The sequence below is a fragment of the Callionymus lyra genome, chromosome 12, assembly GCF_982586985.1.
Source record: "Callionymus lyra chromosome 12, fCalLyr1.hap1.1, whole genome shotgun sequence".
In the NCBI taxonomy this organism is placed as follows: domain Eukaryota; kingdom Metazoa; phylum Chordata; class Actinopteri; order Syngnathiformes; family Callionymidae; genus Callionymus; species Callionymus lyra.
The window spans coordinates 17628497-17654478 of NC_141829.1; the positions used below are offsets into that span (position 1 = coordinate 17628497).

The window sequence follows — 25982 nt, forward strand, 5'->3', positions numbered from 1 at the left end:
GGTGGAGAAGGAGGCCGGTCACTATCGGGAGGCGCTGAAGAGCGAAATGAGCTCCAACGAGAAGAGGAAAAAACAAGACAAGTGGCTAATCCGGACCCTTCTGACATACAACGAGGAGAAGTACCAGAACCCTGTGGCGGCGGAACTCGCTGTCAAGAGACTTGTGAGGAAGTACGAGGGCGTCCGGAGAGAACTGGAGGAGCAGAACGCCCTGCTGAAGGACGAGAAGGTTCGGACGGCGCAGCTCACCAGAGAGCTTGAGAGGATGGATCCACCTGAGCAGGTCCAGCAGGTCTGCATCACCCCTGAGCACCTGAAGGTGTAGTTGGCCCCCAATGGAATGTGGTAGTTGGTTCCCGGTCCACACTCCTTTAGTCCTGAACCAGAAACGTATTCCACCCCGTCCAAGCAGGTGGCGCTCATCTGGAGGAATCTGGATCCGGTCTACATGGGGGAAATGCCAACCCCGGAGGACTCTGACCCTTATCAAGACCCCACAATAAAAAACAAAACCTGAAAAACCAGATTCTCTCTGTACCTGATGATGTCATCATCACCAACCTGTGATGTCACTACGATATGCGCACACACAGGCACGCAAGCACACACACAAGCGAGTGCGTCAGGAGCAGGTGGGGGGAGGGGAGTCAGGGGTCAAGGTTCTATTCTGAACAAGTACTTACCAGATCATTAATAAACCTTTGACCCCCCTAAGGGTCGAGTCTCCCCCAGCAACTGCGCAGCACCACCCACCATGACTCACACTTCACACACACACAACCTGATCCAGAGTCAAGATGTTCATTATTTACTACACAGTCGAGCAAATCAAGCTCACTCGCACATACACACATGTACTCTTCAATTTATGAACATTTTTCTCTCTTCTCTCCTTTATCCCTCCTTTCTTCCTATCCCTCCCCCCCTCTTTCCTTCCTCCATTTTTTGCTATCTTCTTTTATTCCATATTTTCCTCCTTACAGCCTACTTCCCCTCCTCCGTTTTCTCATCCATCCTTCCTCCTCTTCTCCATCCTTACTGATTCCCTTTCTTTTCTCCTTCCTTCTTTTTTACCATCTTCCCTCCTTCCTGCTTTACTCCCTTAAGACCTCCCTTTTTCCCTTTCTTCCTTTCTATTCTTTCCTTCCATCTTTACCCCCTTCTATCATATTTTTTCCTTCTTTCACACTCTAGAAATATAATTCAATTTAATGTTTTTTGTTTACTTCAACTATTTAATTTAATTGAAATATACATTTTTTTTTCATATATCCAAAAGCAATCTCTTTATTCATCTAATTTCAAATAATGCAATTTTTTTTTTCTTTCATTGTAAACTAAACTCTCAACCCCACAAAAATGCAAAAAAAAAGTGTGATTAAAATATATATAAATATAAATAAATATATATCTTTCCCACTTACTTTCCTACCATCTTCCTTTCTTCCCTGCTTACATCATTCTGTTCTTTCTTTCATCCTTCTATCCTACCTCCCCCTAAGAGTTAGGAAGCTGAGTGTGCAGCCTTTGTGATCTGGGAGTTACTCAGAGCAGAGCTTCACTGACCATGGACCTGAACTGGACCCGTCTTCGGCTCAGACGTTGCTCGTGTTTTCTGCTGGTCTGCTCGGCGCCGTGTCCTGACAACACATCAATCACCCTGATCAGATAAGTGGACGTGACGCGCTCTGATGGATGACCGGTGTCTCCGCGACACGAGCGGATCACAGGCGCAGACGCTCCGGCGTGATAAATGATGTTCGTCCATGTTCTCTCTTGAGGTGAAGGGGAGACTCAGCGAGCCGGGTCACCATGTCAATACCTGCAGGGTGCTGATACCATCTGAACTCAGGTGCAACAATTATCCCGAGAGAAGGGCGACCAAACAGGAAGTGATGTCGCCTTCCTCTGGGTTTCGCGGAGAAGGATCACATCAGTCGAATCGCTGCCACAGACGTATCCTACATACCAGAGCTTTTCAGGACATCTCTGGCTCTGCGGGGTAAAATAAACGGCCCGAGACCCCCAGGAGAATGAGGCAGGTTCATTAGAAGCCCAGCTCAGGCTCTCTGGTGCACAGAGCTTCTACTATGTATCCATCATTTTGATAAAGACTCGGAGCAATGCGGACCACACAGGCCAGCGCAGGAGATATGCTCTTGTCCCAGCTGCTACCCGAGGAGCAGGACCAGCTCTGGTCCGGCGATGTTCGGCGGTCGCAGCCTCACAGGCACTGAAGCGTTGATGTCTAGACGACCTTGGTATCCTCGTGCTTCCTCTATTGTCCCAAGTCTTCTGGCTGACCCCGGACAATCGCCAGCTTCCCCGGACGTGCAGTTGGCTGTCTGCACCCCCCACCACTCCTGAGGCCCCCGGCAGCCATGATCCGGGGGCCCCCGTGGTCGGCCATGCGCGGCAGGCTGGCTGCTCGCCAGACTGAGCTGGATGCAGCTGTCAATCACAGAAGCGGAAGAGCTGCAGCCGCCCGATAATGACGAATATTTAGCGCAACTTTGGTAATGTCGAGATCGCATCAACGTCTATCTTGATTAGGAATCACCTCGCTGCCTTTCTCATGACCAACACGAGGGGGAGGTCGCCACGCTGGCCTATTATAGACACCAGAAGTGTTAATGTGGCGCTCCGCTAAACCATATCGGCAGAAACGGCTGAATGGTCGGAGGAAAGGGGGCACGTTTGGGGTGGTGGCAGGGGGTCCAATGGGAGCTCCCTGGGACAGGAACATCCTCCTTGTTCCAGGAGACTGCAGCAGTGACTTGGTCATGTTGCTTGACTCCGATTATCTGCGGCACTCTTCCACCCGTTTAAGAATTAGCATTAACATAAAAGAAAACTGTGATCAGATCAGCAGGTACGCTTGTCACATGATCCAAGGCCTCGTACAAAGACAAGGAGGATGAGGCTAAACTTCAACTATCAGACAACTATCAGCTACTAAGTGACAAGAACCTTACAAGCATAGAGGCTAACAAGAGAAGCTACTAACAAGCCAAGAGACTGACAGACATAGATGCTAGCAAGCTCAAGCATTAACAGATGTAAAAAACAAACTAAAAGGTAACAGAAAAGATAAAGAAAAAAAAAAACACTTGACAAGCATGAAACAGAAGTAGATGCTAACTGACCTAAAGGCTATAAAAGATAAACACTCACAGATGATGATGCTAACAGATGATGCTGCTAACAGTCTTAAAGCCTAATACAGGTAAAGCCTAACAGGTGTTGATGCTACCAGACGCAAATGCTAACAGGCTTAAAAGCTACAATAGATAAAGGCTAGCAGATGTTGGTGCTTACAGACCTAAATGCTAAAATAGATAAAGGCTAACAGATGTGGATTCTAACAGAAATTGATGCTAACAGAGCTAAAGGCTAATACAGGTATAGCCTAACAGGTGTTGATGCTACTAGACGCAGATGCTAATAGGCGTAAATGCTAAAATAGATAAAGGCTAATAGATGTTGATGCTAACAGAAATAGATACTAACAGAGTTAAATTCTAAAATAGATAAAGGCTAACAGAAATAGATACTAACAGAGTTAAATTCTAAAATAGATAAAGGCTAACAGATGTTGATGCTAACAGAAATAATCTCTAACAGATTTAAAGGCTAATATAGATAAAGGCTAACTGGTGTCGATGCAACCAGACCCAGATGCTAACTGACTCAAATACTAGAATAGATAAAGGCTCATAGTACACAACAATGTTTAAATTGGGTATGCATTTCAGAAACATGGTGTTCTTTGTATTTCTGTTATTTCTATTTTTATTGGCTAGGCTAACAACCTCAAAGGCTAAAATATATATTATAACAGGCTGAAAGGCTAACGCAGCATAGACTAAATAAGAAATGTAAATTCTGCATCTGCTGTTTCAGGGGTCTACAAGTTTTAAAGCCGAGGCTTGGACACCCAAAATGGAATCGCGGTCGTACCAGTTTAGCCAGACTCACTGTTGAAGAGGTGGAGTTTGGATGGGCTGAATTATGATTGAGCGACCATTAAGCTTGAGGCTAGGGCTGCTAATACGCACTCACTTGTCAGTCAAGTCACGCCCCTTATTATTGAAATAAAGGAACACTAATAAATGTTAATATATGAAAGGAATACCAAAAGGGAAATACTTTCAAGACCCAATAAATTTTTTTAAACCAGGATGTAATGTTTTTAAAGCGGTAAAATTCCTTTTTTTAATTCAGTTGTACGTGGCTCATGGTCTCTCAGTGGTCCCTGGAGATGCTAACATAGTTGCATTGGCTTAGAGATGCTGAACAACGCCTGCCGACGGTCTGACAGGTGAACATCTTGGCCCACACACACTGCTGGTCCAGCCGAGGCCCTGACCTTATGAACACTCTGGCTGAACCCCACCGTACAGCAAACACTATATTTAGGATGCTGTAGCTGATCAGTCGCTCGCCGACTTTCTCACAGAAACTTTCTCAGAGTTCCTCTTACAGCGATGACCCCCCGTGACCCACAAGCACCATCCAGAAAGAGACATCATCTTCATCACCGCTGGATGAAAAGTTGTTGTCCGAAGTCTGTGTGTGTGTGTGTGTGTGTGCTGAGAGAAAAGAAAAAATCAATAAACAGAGAACGTTTTAAGGCTAAATACACACATTTCTCAACTACAAACCCACCCGCACATTCCAGCACCATTTAGAAGACACCGCTGACCTCTCTGGACCCCCACAGACAAAACAGGTGTCTCGCTGTCATGAAGACCTTTCATGACCTTTGACACCCACTGACCACTAGACACCTGCACAAGCTGCAGAAACACCTGTCACTGTGTGCGCAATGTAAGTGTGTGTGAGAGTGTGTGTATATGTTTTTTGTGTGTTGTGTGTTTGTGAGGCGCAACAGCATGACGGACACACAAATTACCCAGCAGCCTCTTGGCTTTTCACACACAGACACACACTCACACACTTGACTCCCAGCAGGCTGGTGGTCACTTACTTAAACGATAAGGAACGTGAGGCTGCTGGAAAATATATTATATTCTAATATTATATAAGTATTAATAATAAATAATATTAAAAGAAAATATTCTTATGAATATTTTGTTGTTTTTCTTCTACCGGAATTTCGTGTTTTGGGTGACGCACTGAGATTTATGGCAATTCCCGACATCGATGAATATTTTTAGAAAGTAAAAAAAAACCCTTGCTACAATAAGACACTTGCTTAACTGTAGAGCCCCCAAGCAAGAGCACCCCCCTGTGACATGAGACATGACAGGAAGTGAGCGCCCCCCCACCCAGAGGTAAGTGCTGCGCTCCAGGTGTCACACAGACACCACAAGCTGAAACATGGACATTCAAGACAGGTTGTTGATCAGAGCCACGCCCACCAGTCAACACACTCACCTCTAATACATGCTGTGTGTGTCTTTAGGAGGCTCAGGTGTGTGCGTGCGTGTGCAAATTAATGTTAGGTGTGTGTATATGTGTTTGTGTGAGTCCCAGTTGTGTGCTTTTAGACAAATTTGCATTTGTGTTTCTGCACTTATCTTTAGTGTGCATTTGTGTGTTTGCACAAATCTTAGGTGCGTGCGTGTTACTGCAAGAAACACAGGTGCGTGTGTTTATGAGTGCGTGCACAAATCTGAGGTCGGTGTGTGCGAGTCTCAAGTGTGTGCGTGTGTCAGTTGTGTGTGTTCTTTACGAGTCTCACATGTGTGTCGGCACAAATCTTTAGTGTGCATTTGTGTGTTTGCACAAATCTTAGGTGCGTGTGTGTTACTGCAAGAAACACAGGTGTGCAAGAAACAAAGGTGTGTGTGTGTATGTATGAGTGCGTGCACAAATCTGAGGTGGATGTGCATGAGTCAAGGATGTGCGTGTCTGCACGAAATCTCAGGTGTGTATATGTGTTTGTATAAGTCACAGTTGTGTGTTTTTGCACAAATCGGTGTGCATTTGTGTTTCTGCACAAATCTAAGGTGTGTGTGTCTGCAGAAATCTTTAGTGTGCATATGTATGTCTGCACTTATCTTAGCTGTGTGTGCGTGTGTGTATGAGTGTGTCCACAAATCTGAGGTGGGTGTACACGAGTCTCAGGTGCATGTGTGTGTGCACGATCTTCACTTGTGTGGGGCAGTTTTGCAGTAAGAACCGGACTCTCAGAGATTCTATAACGAGCTGCTTCCCTGACAGGTGTGTTGATGTCTCACACACACACACACACACACACACACACACACACACACACACACACACACGCACACGCACACGCACACGCACACGCACACGCACACGCACACACGCACACACGCACACGCACACACACACGCACGCTCTCAGGGGATCCACACCGACCTGAAATAATTCATTTGGCCCTGACGTCAGTGACAGCAGCCGACGCTCCACTTCCTGTTGTCGACAATCACCAGACTGATGTGGCGACGCTGCTAATTAACAAGCGTTTACCCACCAGTGAATGACACACACACTCACTCAAAGACACGCAGTTACCGTTCTAACTCGAGCTCTCCTCTGGAGCCGCTGTGCTCCACCTTTTCTTTCTCAGCACCTCCAGAGCATGCTGTTGAATCCAGGATCTCCAGCACCTCACCTTGATAGTGCCACTGTCTGGACCAGACAGAATTACATTTTCTCAGGGGCCACATTTTATACAGTGGCTGTTGTGAGGGGCCATGAGATGAAAAAAAAGAGAAAGTAAAACATTAAGTAATAAATAAACATAAACTAGCTATAGATTACTTATTGTATAGTACTTTGTATAACTCTTTTAAATACACATACTCTCACATAAAAGCATGTTTTTTCCAAATATGAGTGTTAGTCAGGGGAAGGGAATAGTTTCTATATGACCTATAACGACATGAAATAGCGATACATAAATAGAGTCAATGTGGCCCCCGGGCCGCATTGGACTTTGCTTTCCTTTCTCTACACTGTTCTCCCAAATCTCTTTTCTTTCTCCTATTTTTCTCCTTCTGCAGACGGTCACTGCAGAAGGCCGTCCACACCGAGCCTTGTTCTGCTCAAGGTTTCTGCAGAGCCAAGTTTTGAAGCAAGCAAGACTTCTTGGCCGTGGTCGAAATGCAATTGACGCACAAAACATCACATTGACTCCGAGTCAAGTTTCTTTTAAATGTAGTCATTAGCACACTAATTCTCCCCCGAAGAGCTGTCTCTCTAGGGGGGTTCAAAGGGGTCCCAACAGGACCGTGGTCGACGTGGCCCCTGTGAAGGAGCCGCTAATCAGGATGGATGGATTCTTCCGGGTCAGCGGACGGGTTCACCCGAGCCCATGTGTGCATGTGAGGACTCGGTGTGCCGTGACCACACCGCACACGTACGTTCAATTACATGGTGCTGAAAAGACCCGTCGACCCGGCTGACCCGTGATCTTCATCACCATCATCATCATCATCATCATCATCGTGATGATAATCATCATCTCCGTGTGCTCCAGGAAGTCTCCTCACTTTTCCGCCACAAGAGTCTGCAGCGGGCATGATTGACAGATTGCTCGTCTGCGACACTTGGCTGGTTGTGTGTGTGTGTGTAGCAGCCTCACACACACACACACACACACACACACACACACACTCACACACTCACAGAAAGAGAGAGAAAGAGCCTGACACATCATTAGGAGGGAAGGCTGCGTGGAGAAGAAGCTGCGAGCTGGAAAGTGAACTCTTGTTACTGTTGTTTACATGAAACACCTGAAAAGGAGCAGAGCAGCTGACAGCTGAGGGGGAGGCAGGAGGGGGAGAAGAGGGAAGCAGGGAGTTCTCTCTGCTCAGGTGTGAAACAAGAGAACAAATGTACCACACTGGACCTGCAGTGATCATGTGACCATCACCATCCGGACACTCTGCTGCAGGTTTCAACTTGTGAGACACAAGGTTTCCTCTAGGTGCTCTGGTTTCCTCCCCTCGGGTGATGGAGAAGTTGATTGATGGTTTACAGTGATAGACCTATACAAAGTGTTGGGGTTCACTATAGTTTAACACGTCAAGTGTTCGTGTCAACAACGGACCAGCGGGTGAGGATGGGGAGAGGTGGAAGGGGTGAGGGAGTCGTGGAACTAGCATCGAAAGCGTGTGCTTGTTGGTGGACTGCAGTGATCGGCATGAGGGTTAAACCAAAAAGCAAAAGTTGTTAAGTGTTTATAAATGTGCTGTATTTATATCAAGTGGTAAAAATGTGCATGACACAAATGTTAATTCAACTAAAATGTTTTTGTTTTTTAAACACACAATGTGTACTGTATAACAATTGTCATAACATCAAGTTAACAAACAACGGTTACATTTGGTCACTTTTTAAAATACTAAATTCACAGTAAATTTTGCCAATTTTCATTGAATTTAATGTGGGTTTGTTGTAAATAAATAAATACATTGATAGATTTTAATAGATGAATTAAAATCTGTAATTTATTACGAATTATACTAATACGTAATGAACGTAGTTTAATTTCAGCTTTATATTCATGAACCATCCTTAAGATAATAACAGTAAAAAATAAAGTTTGTATTTTACTTACTTTCCTATTTCATAGATTCGTTCCTTGAGTAAACTCGTCACAGACGAATGTTATTTCAGAGAAAATACCGTATCTTATCCAAAGGAAAATACCTTTGAGACATTAATAGTCAAGAAGAACGGAAATAAAATATTTATTTTCTGACAAATTCCTCACGGACTAATACCAGTTACCAGGGACCACTGATTTTTAACGTTTAGATTCTCTGAGGGGTTGACGTTTTGTGTAAAAGTAACCGTCTGCAAAACGTCTAAACGTAGACATATTTAAATAGACATTCTCAAGCAATTATTTGAACATCTTTAATTAAAGGGGGCGTAAATATGTGGTATAAAAGCAAACGTATATAAGCGGTTATTTACACGTCTAAGATCAGAAGAGGCCATTTGCAAATAATTAATTCCTCTTCACAATGGGGCCATAAGAGCGCCTTTTTCCCCAACTATCTTTGAAAATGATTTGTATAGTTTGTATCTTTTAATAATATTATTTTTGAAAAGCACAATAAAGCAATCTGTGATGTTGATAGTTTGTATCATTATTATGATGATGTCATAAATGAGTTTGCTTCCAGTAAAGCAAGGAAGGTTCTGAAAAGCTGGTGTCATATTATTTTTACTTTGCATTTATTGCATATGTTCAATATATTGTTTTTAATTGTCATGTAGCTTAGGGGCCCCATAATGTTTTGGGCCTGGTATAATTATACGGCCAAAAAAAAAACTTTAATTTAAGACCGATTTCGTCTCGAACGTCTAAAGGACGATTAGACATTTTTCGGACCGCAACTGCTCCATGTGTGTTCGGCCCACGATCTGGATCCACCCGTGCGCAAGCGGATGGCTCGTGCACGTGTACAGCGGCTGGTTTGCAGCAGGTTGCTGGTTCAATTCTCAGCGCTGACAGATGACAGATTTCCACTCCCACGTGTGTAAACAGTCATACGCTCAAATGACAAAGTCCGGGTGCGCCACCTGCTGGTAACATTTATGTTAAATTCAAATGTTAAAAGATGATTTTCTGAATCAGAATGAACTAAATTGAATAAAACTAAAAATAAACCCTTTTCCTCGCGTCGGATGATTGAAGATGGTTCAAAGACATCACTGGATAATCACATGAATAAACGGCATCAGGCTACGACTCCCGGTAGGTTTTTTTCCTAATCTTCTTCCTGGTCGACTGGACGCGGTTTCCATGTGCCCTTGCTCAACGGCACTGCGTCATTCTCCTACATGCACTGACAGGGCCGAGAGCCGCACGACTGAGTGGCGGAGATAAAGCGGCGTGAACACGGGCGTCCGCGAACACGCCGCCGCAGATAATTGCTTGTCAGGAATAAATAGAGAGATTAATGGATTCATTAGCCCGAGAGCGGCTAGTTAGCTCACAACAAAAACATTCGCTCAGGATGAAAAGAGGAAGTGTTTCGTCTCAGCAGGTCACGTGATTCGTCTTCATTAGCGTGCGAACGATGCCGACTATGAATCATTGTCACATCAGAGAAGACACGACTGTCACACCTGCTGGAGACGTTACTGGTGAGACCCAAGGCTGTGGAGAATAACTTTGTTGACGACGGTTGCCACGGTGACGGTAAAGACCATGTTGACAATCATCTCATCATCTCATCAAAACAAACCCTTTTTTCAGTTCAGACAACACAAGGGAAGCAGAAGTTTGGAAAAACAAACCTTTATTTCACAGATCCAGAGTTTATCCACGAGGACCCGAAACACTTGATGTCACACTCTAGTTGGTACATCTCGGACTCCACGGTGCTCTGAAGGCCCCCAAAACACTTGTCGTGGATGGGATGGTCCCATGTTTTTTTTAATCTGACTGACCCCTCGAGACGGTCGGTCCTCTTTGGCACAAAAACGTCTGAGTTGGTCCAGATATTTTTAGTCCCTTATTGGTCCAGGAATGTGAAGGGAAAAAGACACAGTTCCAGTTTCAGCTTCGTGCAGGTACTTCAGTCCTGATGACGCTTCTCTTGACTGAACTTGTGCTCGTACTGAGGAGACAGCAGAGGGACTCGTCAATAGTCGTGTTAGAAAAATGTTGATACACTTTAATATCACAAATATATTTTCATGATACTGGATCGATATTCAACAGCAATGTATATTGTATAGTTTATATCTCAATAAAATTAAAAAGGAACATTTGTATTTACAATTAACATGCAAATATTTACAACATTTATTCATTTTTGTGTTGTAATTAAACTTCCGGCAACTAGATGGATGCATTAATTATGTCTAACAAAGCTAAAGGATCAATAAAATCCCACAAGATCCCCTATTTTAGTTTCAAAACAAATGAAAGCAGTCACGACTTGTCAAGAATCATGTTGTCTAGATATTTCGCAACGCCAAAGTCAAGTACTTGTCTAATACAACACATATTTTACTGTTCCTACAATATTGCAATATATAGCATTGCTCCTGTATCGCCAGATTCTTGCCAACACACCCCTACCGGAGCTAGTCCAAACCCCTAGTGACATCAACTTACCAGAGCCAGTTGGCGCCCAATGTTTCCCACTGTGATCACACCAGCAAAGAAGATGCAGGGGAGCCAGGAGCGGATGTAGAGGAAGTCTGGGGACGTGTACCTGCCGAGCCACAGGGGTGACTTCAAAATCCTCTGCACTCACATGCAGGTGAGACTTACCTGAAGACCTCGTTGTAGACCAGCAACTGTGTGGTCAGTGTAGCCAGCAGTGCGATGGTCACACCTAGAGCAAAACCGCTGCGAGAGCGGTCAAATGTCCACCAGAGTCCAATGGACAGTGCCGCCAGAGTGAGTGACAGCTGCACGTTGTTGGCAAAGTCCACTTTCTGAGAAGATGAGTCAAGGAGGAGCAAAGCCATTTTTTTGTAAGGAGGGGTACAGGAGGTATTTGTCTCTTTCATTCTCGCTCTCCATTTCTCCAATACTTTTTAAGGATACAGCACTGGCGTGGTTGATGCCCACAAACACAGCCACACACCGCATCACACTGGACCACTCCCTCTTCAACTTGTGTGGCTCACCAAGCCGCCTGTCGACGCTCGGATAGAGAAGCCCGATGACAGCTGAAGGACAAAAACACACTCGGTCAATCTTCAACGTCATGCGCGAGTGTGCATGCGTGCGTAGTAGTAGTAGTAGTAGTACATACTGGAGGCGGAGCCGCAGCAGGGTGGAACCCACCAGGCCGAGGAGAAGATGCTGCTAATGACATCTGGGGGGAACAATGTGACATTCCTCTGGACCTGCAGGAGGTTCAGCACCAGAGCTAGAAAGACTCCAACAGCGAAGAGCAGGGATCCTCGGATCAGCAAGTTGGAGCATCTGCAGAAGTGGACATGTCAGTCTTGCTACAACAATGGTTTCGGGTTCTGCAACTCACTGACCTATTGGTGATGATGGACATGTACGGACCCCGGAGCGGCTCAAGGCTCGGTCCTGACCCGGCCCATTGCTGTGGGGGCCTGACGTCACTCACAGCCGTCTGAGTCAGGGACATGGCTTCTCTCGCTCAGGACACAGTGACCAAGAACCCTGCATAAAGTTTCACTTTGAGACAGCAGTTGTGTCAGGACACAACAGCACACACAACATGTGACACGAGAGCTAATAACGCAGGACAAAAGAGCAAACATCACAGCTAACACAAGAGTCAACAACATAGAGCTAACCCAGGAGATAGAAGTTAGCACAACAACTAACAAAACAGGCTACAGAAGTTAGCACAACAGCTAACAACACAGGATACAGAAGTTATCACAACAGCTAACAACACAGGCTACAGAAGTTAGCACAACAGCTAACAACACAGGCTACAGAAGTTAGCACAACAGCCAGCTAACAACACAGGCTACAGAAGTTAGCACAACAGCTACAAGTTACAATGTTGCCTCAAGGCCGGGGCGAAATCTTAGAGCTAGCAATAGCGAGCTACCGCTCTCATTAGAACGCCTCAGATTCTTCGACGTACCTCTTATGATCACAAATCGAGTCCACCTTGTTTTTTCAACATGTCGACGGATTGAGGTTTGTCAAGAAGATGGAAATCAACAGAAACAGAGATGATCTAGCATGTCTTGTGCAGCACACGTTTCCGGTGTCGAGAGCTCAGGAAGGACCAATCAGAAAGCAGCGTAGGAACGTGTCGATCCACATCCGACGTGAAAAGTATCTAATAAACTTACATTCCCGTAAGGTCATGTTTATAAGAAAGAAATAACACTTAATTTCAAGTATGTCTTCAACTGTGCAGGAAAAGTTTAAAACAGAAGAACAAAAAATACCGATATTACGTCACTTGTCCACGTGACGTCACGCAGCTGGGCTGTCTAATCCAGGTGGAGGGTTTTGTGTAAACCTTCGCACGAATATCAACGCGTGACCTGGGTGACAGAGCTGCGGGGTCAAGCCAGTAATTCGGAGCTTGCTCTTTCGATGAGTTCTTCCCATTATATATTTTTTTTAAACATCCGGTCGCCATGGCAACGGAGCAGCTGTTAGCTGGAGTCTGAAGTATGGAGGAGCATAAATTCTCTTGGGGTTCCCTCAATATGGGGGACATGAATTCTCATGGGGGAGGGGGGCGCCATTTAACCCCCATAATTGGATTGATGTTGCCGGTCTGGAGGAAATGAGGGGGGGATTTCAATTAGCCATCAGGGGTCACTCGAGGCCTAGAATCTTCCATCGATCATCATCAGCAGCTTTTCATTACCTGCTGTTTAAATGGGAATGACGGGATGGGGGGGCTGTGTGGGACCGTATCAGGTCCTGGAGGCTCCCTGACAGAACCTCTGACCCCTATGTTGTCCGCCATTAACCATTCATTTGCCCCAAATACCATGGTGTGTGAAAGTACGCATGGAATAGTATATGTATAACATTTTTCCTTGATTTTCTGGAACTCCTGTTGTGTCATCAGTTGTATCTTGCCCTTTAAAGTATATACTTTATTGAGTATTGTTTTGATTGTTTAAGCGCTTTGTGACCCTGGTCTGGACAAGCGCTATACAAATACAAATGACTTACTTACTTACATTCCTATTTGATTCTCACAGTGGGGACATTTGAGTATTGAGTAGTGGTTCGAGTGCGTCTGTACATGTATTTGTGTGTTAGTTTGTGTATATGAGTTTTTAAGTGGTCGGTGGAGCTCCACCTGCTGGTCACTGTTGGTAAAGACGGTGATGAGAACATGAGTGTTACACAGTGACCCTCAATGTGTAACACTCAGCTGCAGGTAAGTGGAAGAAGGAGGGGGGGGGGGGGCTTTTTTCTGATTGGTCGATCGATGTCGTGCAGCTTCTCTGCAGCACAACCTGTCAAGGTGAATCAGCCGCCGGCTGCTCAGTGTGCGTGCGTGTGTGTGTGAGCGTTATGTGTGTGTGAGTGCAGCAGTGATAAATCATGGCTCCATAATTACACAACAAGGTGAGCACTGACACATACTTTCATCTTAATTACAAACTCATTTGTTCCATTAATTTAATCTGCTGTGCTCGAGCAGCTCCGCACCTTGCTGAGAAAATGCTACACCTGTCAGGCCCGAGTGTGTGTGTGTTGGGGGGCGCACTAATCTAGCTGCAACTGGAACATCTGGTTAGTCGGAACCATAGCCTTGGTACTGGCCCACCGATGCCTGGTTGGACAGCGATGAGACATAATCGGTGAGAAACAATTCCTCGTCCAACATTTTCTCTCAAATACTTTTTTTTTTTTTGGGGCAGAGATCAGAATCCATCCGAGTGTGTGCATGTGAGAGAGCGCCGCTGAACCTTCACACTCACCTGCGTCTCTCTATCCAGCTGATGGACACTCTGGTAATAGACTGTTCCTCTGCTGAAGCTGTGGAAGATTCCATTAACGCTTCCTAAATAACCTCGTCCCTCCCAGGAGCAGCCATGCGGCACACACACTTGAGCGCGCACACGCACATTTAAACACACTCACACTTAAAATACATTTTCATTGTTCCAATCTGGCCCCATTCGTCGTCATAGAAACCTGCAAACAACTGCAGCTTGTTAACATAGTCACCTAAGTCCCCCCATCTATAGGCAAGTGTGTCCCGTGTGATTGGATTTGACAGCTGTCAATCATAACTAAGCCACTGGAGTGCCCTGTCCACTGCACCCATGCATCCCCCCTCTGACATCGATTGTGTTATAAAAGCAATAACATGTTTTTTCTTCTTTCATCAATGTTTTATTCTAAAAATTTTCAACAACAATCAGATGATCACATCAGACGATCAGACGTCGCCCCCTAGCGGTCCCCGGTTCTTCCTAACCCCTCCCCTCTTCTTCTTCCTCACAGGTCTCTCCCCTCCTTTCGTGGTCCTCTCCCCCAAAAGCCCCTCCAACTTCTTAGCGCCCGAGACCTCCTTCTTGTGTTTTGAGTCTTTGAGAAGCTCGTCGCGGCTCATCGGCTCTATGATCCTGCCGGGCAGAGTCACGACCCGGGGAGACGTCATTTTCCTAACGGTCCGCTCCGTGTTCCAGGTCCGCCCCAGCGGCGAGCGGATGGTGCTCTGAAAGTGGGCGTTGTCAGCGAAGGGGAAGGGGAGAGAGCTCACCTGGTGCTGCGCTATGACGGAGTTCCTTTTCTCAGAGATGATGGTCGCCGGCAGCTTCTGGTCTTTCCTTGGCGCGACCGGCCGAGGCTTGACTCGGAATCTGAGGCGTTTCCTCTTGGACGGCTTCAGACCCGTGCCCCCCCACTCGCCCCACCCGGGCAGCGCCAGATTCACGGCTGCAGGCTTGACATCGTTCTTCCGCTTTTCCTTAAGGAAGTCTCTAATGACATCATCACCAGCAAACGCCTCCCTGATGACCCCCCGCTGGTCCAGACTCTCTTCCTCACAGCCCAGAACCGCTGGTAGCGGGTTGGATAGAAGCCGAGCTCCTTTGGTCAGAACCTCGCTCAGTTCCACGGCCACCTTCTTCCGCTTTGTTCCACCCTTCTTTTTGGACAAAGGAGGCGGAGCCTCCATCTGCACCTCCGTAATCAAGTCCACCTGGAGCTCAGTCTCCTGAGGCTCCGGCTCCACCTCCTCACCCTGCATCTCCACTTCTTCCATAGTTTGGACCCGTGTCAGACCACCGACAATGGCCTTAGAGGGGGTCTTGCTTGCCGCCCCCTGCACCTCCTTCCTCTCCTCTGAGATCTCCTGGTAGAGTTTGTTGAACTGTGAGAGCTGCTCCTCCTCTACTGCTGCCTCTTCTTTTCTCCTCCTTCTCCTCTGGTCAAACTCCCTCAACATCACCTCCTCCTTCTCCTCCTCCTCCTCCTCAACCTCTGGCTGCTGCTCCTTCTCAACATCCTTGTTTTGACCATCAATAGTCCCCACTGTGGTTGACACACCTTCCTCTTCTTCAGCCCCACCTTTCTCTTCCGGCTCCTCCTCCCGCAGTCTCCCTCTCATCCAGGGATTTACAGAATCGCTTTCAACTTCATTGACAAAGTCTGGCACCTCATCCTTCTCCTGCTCCTCTTCCTCAACCTCATCGTCAGACTCCTTCAGAACTGCCTTCTGGGTCAGATCCCTGTTGAGCTGGAGCTGCTCCTGCATCGCCCTGCGGGCCTCAAGGTCATACTTGGCCACGATGACCCGGGACTTGGCCCACTTGCTGCTGTTCTGGTGTTTGAGCGACATACGCTCTTGCATGCGGTTTCGCTCCAGCTGCTCAAGCTGCTCCAGGGCGGCGGCCGGGTCGGACTTGACCTTCTCCTCGAACTGGTTCAGCAACTCCTTGCGCTTGGACTTGTTTTGGACCTTGTGAAACTTTTTGCTTTTGATCTTGCGGTCCCGCCGGGTCTTTGCCTCGTAGTAGGACTGTAGTGCTCGTACCTTCTGCAGTTCTGCCCGCCGGATCTTGGCATCCTCTAGATTCATGGCTTGGACTGAGGCCTTCTCAGCGGGGGTTAGGACCGGATCAAAGACTGGCTGCTTGTTGGCCGTCAATACAGCGAAGATCTCCTGCTCCAGCGGGGTTTGTGCTCTCCAGCCCATCACCACTCGTTCCATTGGACGAGGTCCACTCGGTTCTTGGTTCAATGGGAACACAACCTGCTCTGCCCGTCTGTTCTGGTAGATCACCCCTTTCCACCGAGACACCTCGAGCGCCGCCTTCTGGAAGGCCACATCCCGCTGGATGCGCTCGCTCTCCTGCCGGCTCAGCGGACTCTCAAGGGTCCGGCTCTGCTGCAGATTCTTCAGTTGTCTTATAGTGCGGCCCGGCACAGCAGTCTTCTCACCCAGTAGATCCGACAGCTGAACCTTTCCTCCCTCTCCTTCGGCGCTGACTGTGAACTCGGACATGAGTGGCGCCGCCTCAGACCGCTCACCGAGCTTGTGCCTCTTCCCAGAAAGGCCGCCAATGGCATCTAGAAGCTTCTGTCGGCGCCGGTCGTCGTCCTGCTCATCCTCGCTGGGGATGTCTTCCGTCGGGTCATCTTCCTCTTCATTATCATCATCGTACATCACTTCCACACCTGCAGAACAAGAATACAAGGTCTTAAGTAATGTGACAGTGAGAGACAGAATTGTGTGTATATATATATATATATATATATATATATATATCCATGCACAGTTTATTTTGCATGATACTGTATCGATATTCAACATCACTGTATTAATTTGTTAATTCTTCAACTCCAGAGTTCATTATCGGACAATATGGATATATATCGGATACTAAAAAACATATCGTTGTTCCTACAGTATTACAATGTAATGCAAAATGTATCGCAGTGTTTTCCCTGTATCATGGTATGCTTTGTTTGCCAGAATCTTGCAAAAATAAACCCCCATCCAATCATCAATCACGGACGTATGAATCCATGATTGTTTTTTGTTTATCTGTCGGTTTGACACTTGACTAGCTGACGTCTGTCGACACCTGATGATGTCACACGTCTGCTCAGCTTTAATTGGCATTTAAATCCGAATTAAGACTCATTTAGTGTATATTTTATAAGAATACGATGTGAAATTGATACCCTATAGTGCATTTTTTGGGATCAAAACCTGCTTAAAAAGAACGCAGAATTATTGAGTGAGTGTTTGTGTGTGACGTCATCAGTGGTCGCCAAAGAACTGCAGAAACTCCCGAGATGATCTTTGACCCATTAAATCATCCAAAGGTTTACATTTAATGGAGAAGATTTGTCTTACCGTCGTCCAGGTTCATAAGAGTATTGTTGTCATCCGTATTACTCTTCAGCAGTTTCTCCGTTTTCTTAGCTTTTGTCATCTTCTTCGTCTTCTTCACTCTCTTCTCTCCAACCTTAGCTTGATTTGTTTTACCGTCGTCCACGTTCATGTGACTATTGTTGTCATCCGTATTACTTTTCAGCAATTTCTCCGTTTTCTTTGTTTTCTTCATCTTCTTCGTCTTCTTCACGCTCTTCTCTCCAACCTTAGCCATCTCGAGACACGCGAGGACTCGCAACAAGAACCACGTGGGGAAGCCGCTCTGGAAGTGTCCAGGCTGCCGCCTGGTGATGACATCACATCCTGCTCTTACACTTTTATTTTTTAAAACATTTGTTTTGGATACATGTTACTTTAAATTAAACATTCACGTTTTTTTTTTAACACAAATAAATATTTACATAAATAAAGACTGATCATTTCAAAAAGCGTCTGTAGTTTTAATTTCTTGGAATGACATCACGTCCTGCAGACGCAATCTGACACGTTATTATGTTATTGCTTTAGCTTGGTTTTGACCCAAAGTGAGGAATTCTGAAAATATATAATCTTAAGAAAATTAAGTGTATATTAGGCAAAATACACAGACAATATATATATATATATATATATATATATATATATTGAAGCTGGAAGGAAATGAGAAAAATAATTCTAAAATAACAAAATGCATTTTTAAATAATAAAATTTAAAAACAAAAAACAAAATAAGGTAATACAAGGGACCTTGAATGTCTTTTAAAGACCAAAAACCAATCATGAGATATAGAGGATTCAAATTATATGAATTCTTCAATTATTTTTACAGCAGTAAAATTCCATTTGTAATCGTGTTGGAATGATCATAACAATTTACATTAAAAAAAAAAACGTTTGAAGAAATTCTGATAACGGGCATCTTGGATTAAAAACCAATAAGTATTGTCACCTCGGCTTTGCTATCACGGGACATTTAACGCCAAATCTTAACTGTGTTTTTAAATAATGGCTCGACCTCAAATCTCGCGATGTTTGAGACATTGCGCGAGTTCCCGGGGAGAAGGATGCTGGTCACGTGTGTTTGTCATATGACAACATGGCTTCGTCCGTCTTCGGGAGAGTGAGAAGCGGGTCCAGACAAACCTCTGCAGCCGACCAAGAGGTCCAAACTGCATTTTTATGTCTCGTGCTTTTAGCGATCTGTTGTGTGACGTCATTGCCTCGCCATTGTTTTTGAACTAAAATGGTTCACTGCAGTGATCAGAAGTGACGCCAAACAGAAGATAAACTTGGTAACTGCTCACGATAGTGACGTTGTTTGTACTCCAGGTGGAGAGTCGTGAGGATGAGGAGCAGAGCGTCAAGCTGGCGGAGATCCTGGAGCTGCTGCTGGCTGCTGGCTACTTCCGGGCTCGCATCAAGGGTCTTTCCCCGTTTGACAAGGCACGAGTCTAAACCTTCCTGGTCAGATGAGCAGGACTCGTGCTCAGTTCTTTGTGTCCTGCAGGTGGTGGGCGGGATGACCTGGTGCATCACGACCTGCAACTTCGACGTGGATGTAGATCTTCTGTTCCAGGAGAACTCCACCATCGGCCAGAAGATGTGAGTGATGCTGGTCCTGATGCTGGACACATCAACGCCAAGATCAGATGGATCTTTGTGGGATGTTGTCTCCTCATCGATTGTTGTTTGCAACCAGTGGTGTGGTGGTACCTGGAGGAGACATTTACTCACTTGTACTCTGGTCTTAGTAGTGGTTGTAAACATAGGTATCCACATAGATGAGAACATTAAGGGTCACATTAAAGGGCACCTAATGTTAAACCCCCAACTCTCCTGAGTACATGTTGTAAATGTTGAAGTCTTCAAAATGCAGTCGGTCATTCAACATGACGTTGCTCCGTATTGAAGTTTTTACTTAATAACGTTCTCTCCATCTGAAATCTCGCCAAACGAGACTACGGCCTAAATTAAACATTCTGATGTCACTCTGGTTGAGGTGTCCTCCCCTAGAAGCCCTAAATCAGTTAAGAACCTACATGTTAACCGTGAAACAAAATAAATATTTATGTAAACATGGTGAGCGTTACTTCTGCCTTTTAAGTGTTTTTGTAATGTGTACATTAAGCAGAAAACCTTATTTTTATTATTCGTTTTTAATGTACAAAACGGGAGTTTTAGGGGTTAGTATGAAATTTACGAGAGTCCTTGAATGCAACTCGGGTTTTGTGACCAATCAGAGCAGAGTGGGCGTGGTTGCTTGGATCGACTTCTGCAGGAAGCTCCTCTGAATGTTCTACCAGTCTGTGGTGGCCAGTGTCTTGTTCTATGCTGGGGTGGGAATGTGTCCAAGAGGAGTGTCAACAGGTTGGACAGGTTGATCAGAAAGGCTGGTTCTGTGGTTGGAATGAAGCTGGACTGACTGGTGACAGTTGCAGAGAGATCACTGGACAAACTACTGTCCATCATGGATGATGACAGTCATCCTCTGAACACTGTCATCAGTGAGCAAAGAAGCAGAATGAGAGCATGAATGCTCCTTCCCAGGTGCAAAACTAATCGACTCAGGGACTCGTTCATTCCTCGGGCTATTAAATTGTATAATTCTGAGTTCGGTGGCAGGAGAAAAAAGTAAAAGTATCATGATGTTCTGTTCTATGTTAGTCTTTGTATCCTTTTTTTATTTTTCTTTTATCTATGTTCTTTATATTTAGACTTAGATTGTATCATCTTGTTCTTTCTCTTTATTTCTCTTTTTTCTTGTTTTTATTTTATTTTGATTTTTTTCTTAATGAAAAATTGCTGTATTTGCTGTGGCTAGTTGGGGAAAAAAAACTATTTCCCGAAGGAGACCTCTTGAGGGATCAATAATGTTCTACCTTCTCCAGCATAACTGCACATTTTAAGTGGGTGGGGCTTAAGCGTATTTTCTAATGTAAATATCTTTATTAAATGAGAGTTTTGTGCAAAAAGAAACCTACTGATGAGTATAATAAAAGTCCTAGAACAATTTAAGAGATCCTTAAATCGGCACATTAGGTTCCCTTTAAGGAATGATTTACAGTCGGCCCAGTCACGGGTAATGCTTGATCAAGGTACGAGATATCAAAGCTTTGATTGGAGGAAAATGTGATTGAATTTGTATTCATCAAAGAAAGTCGTTACAGGGGATCGATGAGCAGTTTGATAAAGGTGATGATGATGATGTCGTTTTGTCCACTGAAGTATCACTTCCTGTTTGTGCAGAGCCCTGACGGAGAAGATTGTGTCGGTTCTACCCAGGATGAAGTGTCCACACCGGCTGGAGCCACATCAGATCCAAGGACTGGACTTCATCCACATCTTTCCCGTCATCCAGGTGAAGTCTTTCATTCTCACTTTGTCACCGAGGCTCCCTCTGCCGGTCTGCCTCTGTGGTCTCGAGTGAGTCCAGGGTTCTGGTACTGACCTTGGTGCATTTGTTTGTCAGTGGCTGGTGAAGCGGGCCATTGAGACCCGCGAGGAGATGGGCGACTACGTCAGGGCGTTCTCCATCTCCCAATTCCACAAAAGCCACCGACTCCCTGAGGTCAGTCCCTGTTCATTCCTGTTGACCCCATCGGGGGGTTCTTTGTTCATCTCTGGTCTCGTTCTAGGACCAGGACTTTCTACAGAGGAAGGACAAGGCGGCTAAAGCAGTGCTGGAGGTTCTGGTGAGTATGGCTTGACACCCCGGACTGGACCTGACCCGTGAACGTGAGACTCGTTTCAGGAGGTTTACCAGCCTCAGAGGAAGTACCGCCGACAGAGGGACGCAGGAGACCTGACGGATGAAGAGTCGCGGGTCCACTCCACGCTGCTGGAGTACGGCAGGTGTGTGATCATGTGACCAGCGTTTACGTCGTTATTGATCACTTACCCCTTCTTCTCCCTTCGCCTTGCGGCTTTTGACCTGCTCTGACCTCTCATTCTGTCATCACCTTCTAGAACCTCACAATTCCTCCTGTAAGTACCTGGAGGCTCCTCCCCTTCTTTCAAGCTCCGCCCAGTCACCTGCTGCTTTCTGTCAGAACTGAAAAAATATTTCCTAAACTTTTTCTCACCTCTACTCACTCGCACACCTCAAGTCAGTTTATATATCGTTGTGTAATATCGGGTCATGTGACTGATGGTGACCTTTGACCTTCCTGCAGAAAGTTGGGCTTCAGCAGACAGTCCAGGAAGGAGCAGGTGAGTGTTGAGCTGCAGAGTGCGGTGATTGCTTCCATACTCACATGTGGCGCCACCTGCAGGTGGACGACCGCAAGTCTTCTCTGATCGGCGGCTCTGCAGCGCCCCCCGTAGATGAGGATGACCTGCAGGCAGCTGAGGAGGTGATGGACTTTGTAACTTGACCTTTTGTCCCCTCGGCGCTCACTCTGACTTTCATGCAGATGAGGATCAAGACTCTGATGACCGGGATGGCTGCCATGGCAACGGAGGAGGTGAGTGTGTGGATAAGGGCTGTGTACTGGCAAGAATCTGGCGATACAATTAGTATCGCAATACAGAGGCACAGATACGATACATTTATCTAATCTGTAGTATTGTCGAGTACTTGACCCTGGAGTTGACTGTATCCTCTCGTCCTCAGTCATCAACTGGATCCTGTGAATATCGGCTTCCATATAGTGGCTGGAAGTTCAATTGCAAAAACTTTTATGATTTTTATTTTAAACACACTTTATTAAAATACAAATCATAAAATAACTATGTTGACAATAAAACATGATTTCAAAGCCCAAAACGACAACAACAAAATATTGATATTAATTGTGCTGTTAAATATTTATATAGTGTAGTGAAAAGAAAAATTGATATTTAACTATATTATATTATATTATATTTAATGATATTTCTTAGCCCTAGTGTTAATGTGTTTGTTCACGTGTGTGTGTGCAGGGGAAACTGACCGCCAGCGCAGTGGGTCAGATTGTGGGTCGACAGTCGGAGGAGATAAAGCAGTTTGCGACAGAGTATGCGGAGAAGGTACGAACTCTCGTGATGGTTATGAAGTTGCCGTGGTGACGCCAGTGTGTCTCAGCAGCAGGTGGGCGTGGCCGCGGACGAACACTTCGGGCCGCTGCAGCAGCATCGTCGAGCCGTGGCCTCTGTCAAGAAGCAGATGGAGCAGAAGAGCAAGCACCTGCAGGAGGTGAGGGGTCGAAGGTCAAAGTGGGGAGGGGGGGGGTCGTGTGGTCACGGATGACTGACACGTTCGTGTGATCACAGCTGCAGCTGAAACATTCGGACATGAAGACGGAAAGTGAGCAGGTCAAGAAGAGGCTGCAGCAGGTCTGTGAGAGTGTGACGTGTGATGATGTCATTGATGATGTCATCAGCATGTGTTTGTGTGTGTTTAGGCCACGGAACAATCTGAGCGACTTTCAAAGGAGATGAAGAGTTTAGAGGAAGAGGAGGAGCAAGCCGACAACAGGTGACCTTCATAATCATCACCCGCAAAAGTGACCACTTAAATGTGTCTGTGTGGCTCCTCAGTGCGCTGGAGAAGTTGAGGACTCTCGTCTCCATTAACGAGAACCTGAAGCAGCAGGAGCAGCAGTTCCGTGCACACTGCAGAGTGAGCAACACACACACACACACAACCACATTACATACACAGAGAGAACCAGAGGACATGAAGATGTGTGTGTTTTCAGGACGAGAAGACTCGCCTGCAGCAGAACATTGAAGAGTTAAAAACAGTTTGTGGACAAGACAATGAAGAGGAGCAGGTACTGACCATCATCATCATGTTAATGTTAAACTTATGGAAGTATATCAGTGTTCTTAGAATATTAATGGTTTTTTTTATATTGAAATGTTTTTGTTTAAGCATTCCATGTACATTTTTTAAATAATTGAAATCAATAATTTTAATATTGAAAGATTTAATTTATTATATTGAATATGTATATTGAAACTTTCCATTATATAAACTGCAATTATTCAAACAACAATGCAATGCCTAAAAATATTCAATAAAGAAATTCAAAGTTTCAACATTTGAAATGTTAAATTCAGTCATTTAATATTCTGATGCCACTGATATACTTCCTGACACTTCCTGCGATGATGTTCAAAGAGAAACCAGATGATCGACAAACAGTTCAAGGCTGACCACGACAAACTTCAGAAGATCCGCCTGCTGATGGTAACGCACATGACCTCAGGTTTTATTCCCAGATTACAGTGTTTTTTGTTGCGTTCAGGCTCGCAGGAACCGAGAGATTTCCGTCCTCCAGAGGAAGATTGATGATGTTCCTAGTCGTGCCGAACTGACTCAGTACCAGAAGAGGTTCATCGAGCTCTACAGTCAAGGTTGACCTGGTTGACTTTGACCTAAAGTGGTGTCGCCGTGGTAACGGTTCACATGTTTGTGCAGTTTCAGCCACACACAAAGAGACGAAGCAGTTTTTCACACTCTACAACACGCTAGATGACAAGAAGGTTTACCTGGAGAAAGAGGTGAGTGATGACATCATCATGTTGTCATGTCGCTAACCTGCGCTACTTCGACAGGTCACCCTGCTCAACTCCATCCACGACAACTTCCAACAGTGAGTTTGTGTAGTTTCCGCGTCTCTGTGTGTGTTCTCACGGTGTGTATGTTGCAGAGCCATGTCGTCGTCTGCAGCGAGGGCTCAGTTCCTGCAGCAGATGGAGCAGATTGTGGAAGGAATCAAACAGAGTCGCATCAAGGTAACCATGATGACAGCACGGGCCGCTCTGACATCATCACTGTGCGACCTCTTCTCCTCCAGATGGAGAAGAAGAAGCAGGAGAACAAGATGAGACGAGATCAACTGAATGACGAACATCTGGAGCTGCTGGACAAACAGAGACTTTATTTCAAGACTGTCAAAGACTTCAAAGAGGTGTGTGTCTTTTCAAGTCTGTGTTTCTCTCCTTGAATGACTCAATGTGTGTCAATGACTGCGTGTCTGTGTGTGTGACGTCTGTGTTTTAACTAACCTCAAATGTGGCTGGTTATTCAGGAATGTCGGAAGAACGAGATGCTTCTATCCAAGTTGAGGACTAAAGGAGCATCATAGTGGAGAAGCGGCTGCTGGAGAATCTTCGTCCTCCAACCAGCTTCTGTCAAACATCCTCCTGATGATGATATTGTTGAGCACGGCTTATAAAGAAAACATGTATGTCACTGCTGGTTACGCCAGTCAAATGTTTGTGCGGTCATGTGCCTTAATAAAATAATGTTTGTCAACATTTGGTGTTTTGTCTCATTAAAAGCTTGAAACTTTGAGTCGGTGGTTGAGTATATGTGCGTGCATATGATAGTCTGTGTGGGGGGCGTGTGTGTATCCCGAGTGCGTGTGTTCACAGGTGTCCCTCACATGCAGGTGTAACTGGACTCTCTGTGGGAGTCCGCAGGTCACTCGATCCCCTACCTGAGCTCAGATGTCTGCTCACTGGAAGACACACCAGGGGGAAAAGAAAGACAGAAGAACAAGACAGGAGAAGGAAAAGGAAGGAGAAAGGACTGAAGGAGAAAGGGGAGCGAGAGAAAGAAAGCGACCGGAGTGAAGGGGACAAGATGGCATCATGAACGGCAGTTCTGACTTCAGTAGGTCATCTGTTTTTATTTGGCTTTTTTTCTATTTTTTATTCTTTTGTTTCTTCAGAAGCTGCTGCAGAGCCCCAGAGTGCTGATCGTACTCCGGTGAGTGATCAACTCTACTGGTTAATACTGCTGATCCATCCTACTGATAAATACTGATTACTGCTGACCAATACTGCTGATCACTGATTATTACTGCTGATCAATAGTGATTTATAATGCTGATTGGTACTGCTGATCACCGATTATAACTGTTGATAAATACTACTGATCACTGATAATTGGTGCCGATAAATACTGGTGACCCATCCTCCTGATAAATACTGCTGATCACTGATTATTACTGCTGATCAATACTGCTGATCACTAATTATTACTGCTGATCGATAATGCTGATTGGCGATCAATACTGCTGATACCCGGCTGTTGATCAATACTGCTGATGCCTGATTATTACTACTGATGACCGATTATTACTGCTGATCAATACTGCTGACCCATCCTCCTGATCAATACTGCTGATCACCAATTATCACTGCTGATCAATAGTGATTATTAATGCTGATTAATACTGCTGATCACCGATTATAACTGCTGATCAATCCTTGGGATCA

At 45.4% G+C, this 25982-nt stretch overlaps 3 protein-coding genes across 5 annotated transcripts; 1 reads left to right on the forward strand and 2 right to left on the reverse strand.

Annotated features, from left to right (window-relative positions):
• Nucleotides 1-10236: 10236 nt before the first annotated feature.
• Nucleotides 10237-12686, reverse strand: insig2 (insulin induced gene 2). 2 transcript variants are annotated; one of them, XM_087804822.1, is made up of 7 exons: nt 12546-12686; nt 11962-12109; nt 11727-11899; nt 11516-11640; nt 11237-11403; nt 11078-11177; nt 10237-10574 (listed from the first exon to the last, which is right to left on the reverse strand). In XM_087804822.1, the coding sequence occupies exons 2-7, from the start codon at nt 12072-12074 to the stop codon at nt 10533-10535; spliced, it is 720 nt and encodes a 239-aa protein (XP_087660948.1). In that variant the 5' UTR covers nt 12075-12109; nt 12546-12686; the 3' UTR covers nt 10237-10532. The 2 variants fall into 2 exon arrangements, with proteins under 2 accessions (XP_087660948.1, XP_087660947.1); XM_087804821.1 differs by lacking the exons at nt 11727-11899; nt 11962-12109; nt 12546-12686 and having other exon boundaries at nt 11516-11695.
• Nucleotides 12687-14825: 2139 nt separating this feature from the next.
• On the reverse strand, nt 14826-19160 carry LOC148068507 (U3 small nucleolar RNA-associated protein 14 homolog A). Its single transcript, XM_087804633.1, has 3 exons — nt 19076-19160; nt 17754-18076; nt 14826-17068 (listed from the first exon to the last, which is right to left on the reverse strand). Exons 2-3 carry the CDS (start codon nt 18004-18006, stop codon nt 14826-14828), a joined length of 2496 nt encoding a protein of 831 aa, XP_087660759.1. The 5' UTR covers nt 18007-18076; nt 19076-19160.
• ccdc93 (CCC complex scaffolding subunit CCDC93) lies at nt 18831-25016 on the forward strand. 2 transcript variants are annotated; one of them, XM_087804804.1, is made up of 24 exons: nt 18831-18933; nt 19101-19214; nt 19279-19373; nt 21018-21129; nt 21241-21339; nt 21407-21463; nt 21523-21623; nt 21738-21755; nt 21944-21980; nt 22043-22123; nt 22184-22234; nt 22692-22778; nt 22837-22944; nt 23022-23084; nt 23153-23226; nt 23289-23370; nt 23450-23524; nt 23875-23943; nt 24002-24110; nt 24175-24257; nt 24312-24349; nt 24407-24491; nt 24554-24667; nt 24788-25016. In XM_087804804.1, exons 1-24 carry the CDS (start codon nt 18868-18870, stop codon nt 24842-24844), a joined length of 1875 nt encoding a protein of 624 aa, XP_087660930.1. In that variant the 5' UTR covers nt 18831-18867; the 3' UTR covers nt 24845-25016. The 2 variants fall into 2 exon arrangements, with proteins under 2 accessions (XP_087660930.1, XP_087660931.1); XM_087804805.1 differs by lacking the exon at nt 21738-21755.
• The last annotated feature ends 966 nt before the right edge of the window (nt 25017-25982 follow it).

Bases quoted from the DNA above. Each gene is read 5' to 3' on its own strand.
- insig2 (XM_087804822.1), bottom strand. From the start codon at position 12,074: ATGTCCCTGACTCAGACGGCTGTGAGTGACGTCAGGCCCCCACAGCAA. The intron at 11,900-11,961 runs GTCAGTGAGTTG...CCACTTCTGCAG, and splicing joins ATGTCCATCATCACCAATAG to ATGCTCCAACTTGCTGATCC. The intron at 11,404-11,515 runs GTATCCTTAAAA...TCATCTTCTCAG, and splicing joins GCATCAACCACGCCAGTGCT to AAAGTGGACTTTGCCAACAA.
- LOC148068507 (XM_087804633.1), bottom strand. From the start codon at position 18,006: ATGGCTAAGGTTGGAGAGAAGAGCGTGAAGAAGACGAAGAAGATGAAG. The intron at 17,069-17,753 runs GTAAGACAAATC...CTTGTTCTGCAG, and splicing joins TCTTATGAACCTGGACGACG to GTGTGGAAGTGATGTACGAT.
- ccdc93 (XM_087804804.1), top strand. From the start codon at position 18,868: ATGGCTTCGTCCGTCTTCGGGAGAGTGAGAAGCGGGTCCAGACAAACC. The intron at 22,124-22,183 runs GTGATGGACTTT...ACTTTCATGCAG, and splicing joins ACCTGCAGGCAGCTGAGGAG to ATGAGGATCAAGACTCTGAT. The intron at 24,492-24,553 runs GTAACCATGATG...CTTCTCCTCCAG, and splicing joins TCAAACAGAGTCGCATCAAG to ATGGAGAAGAAGAAGCAGGA.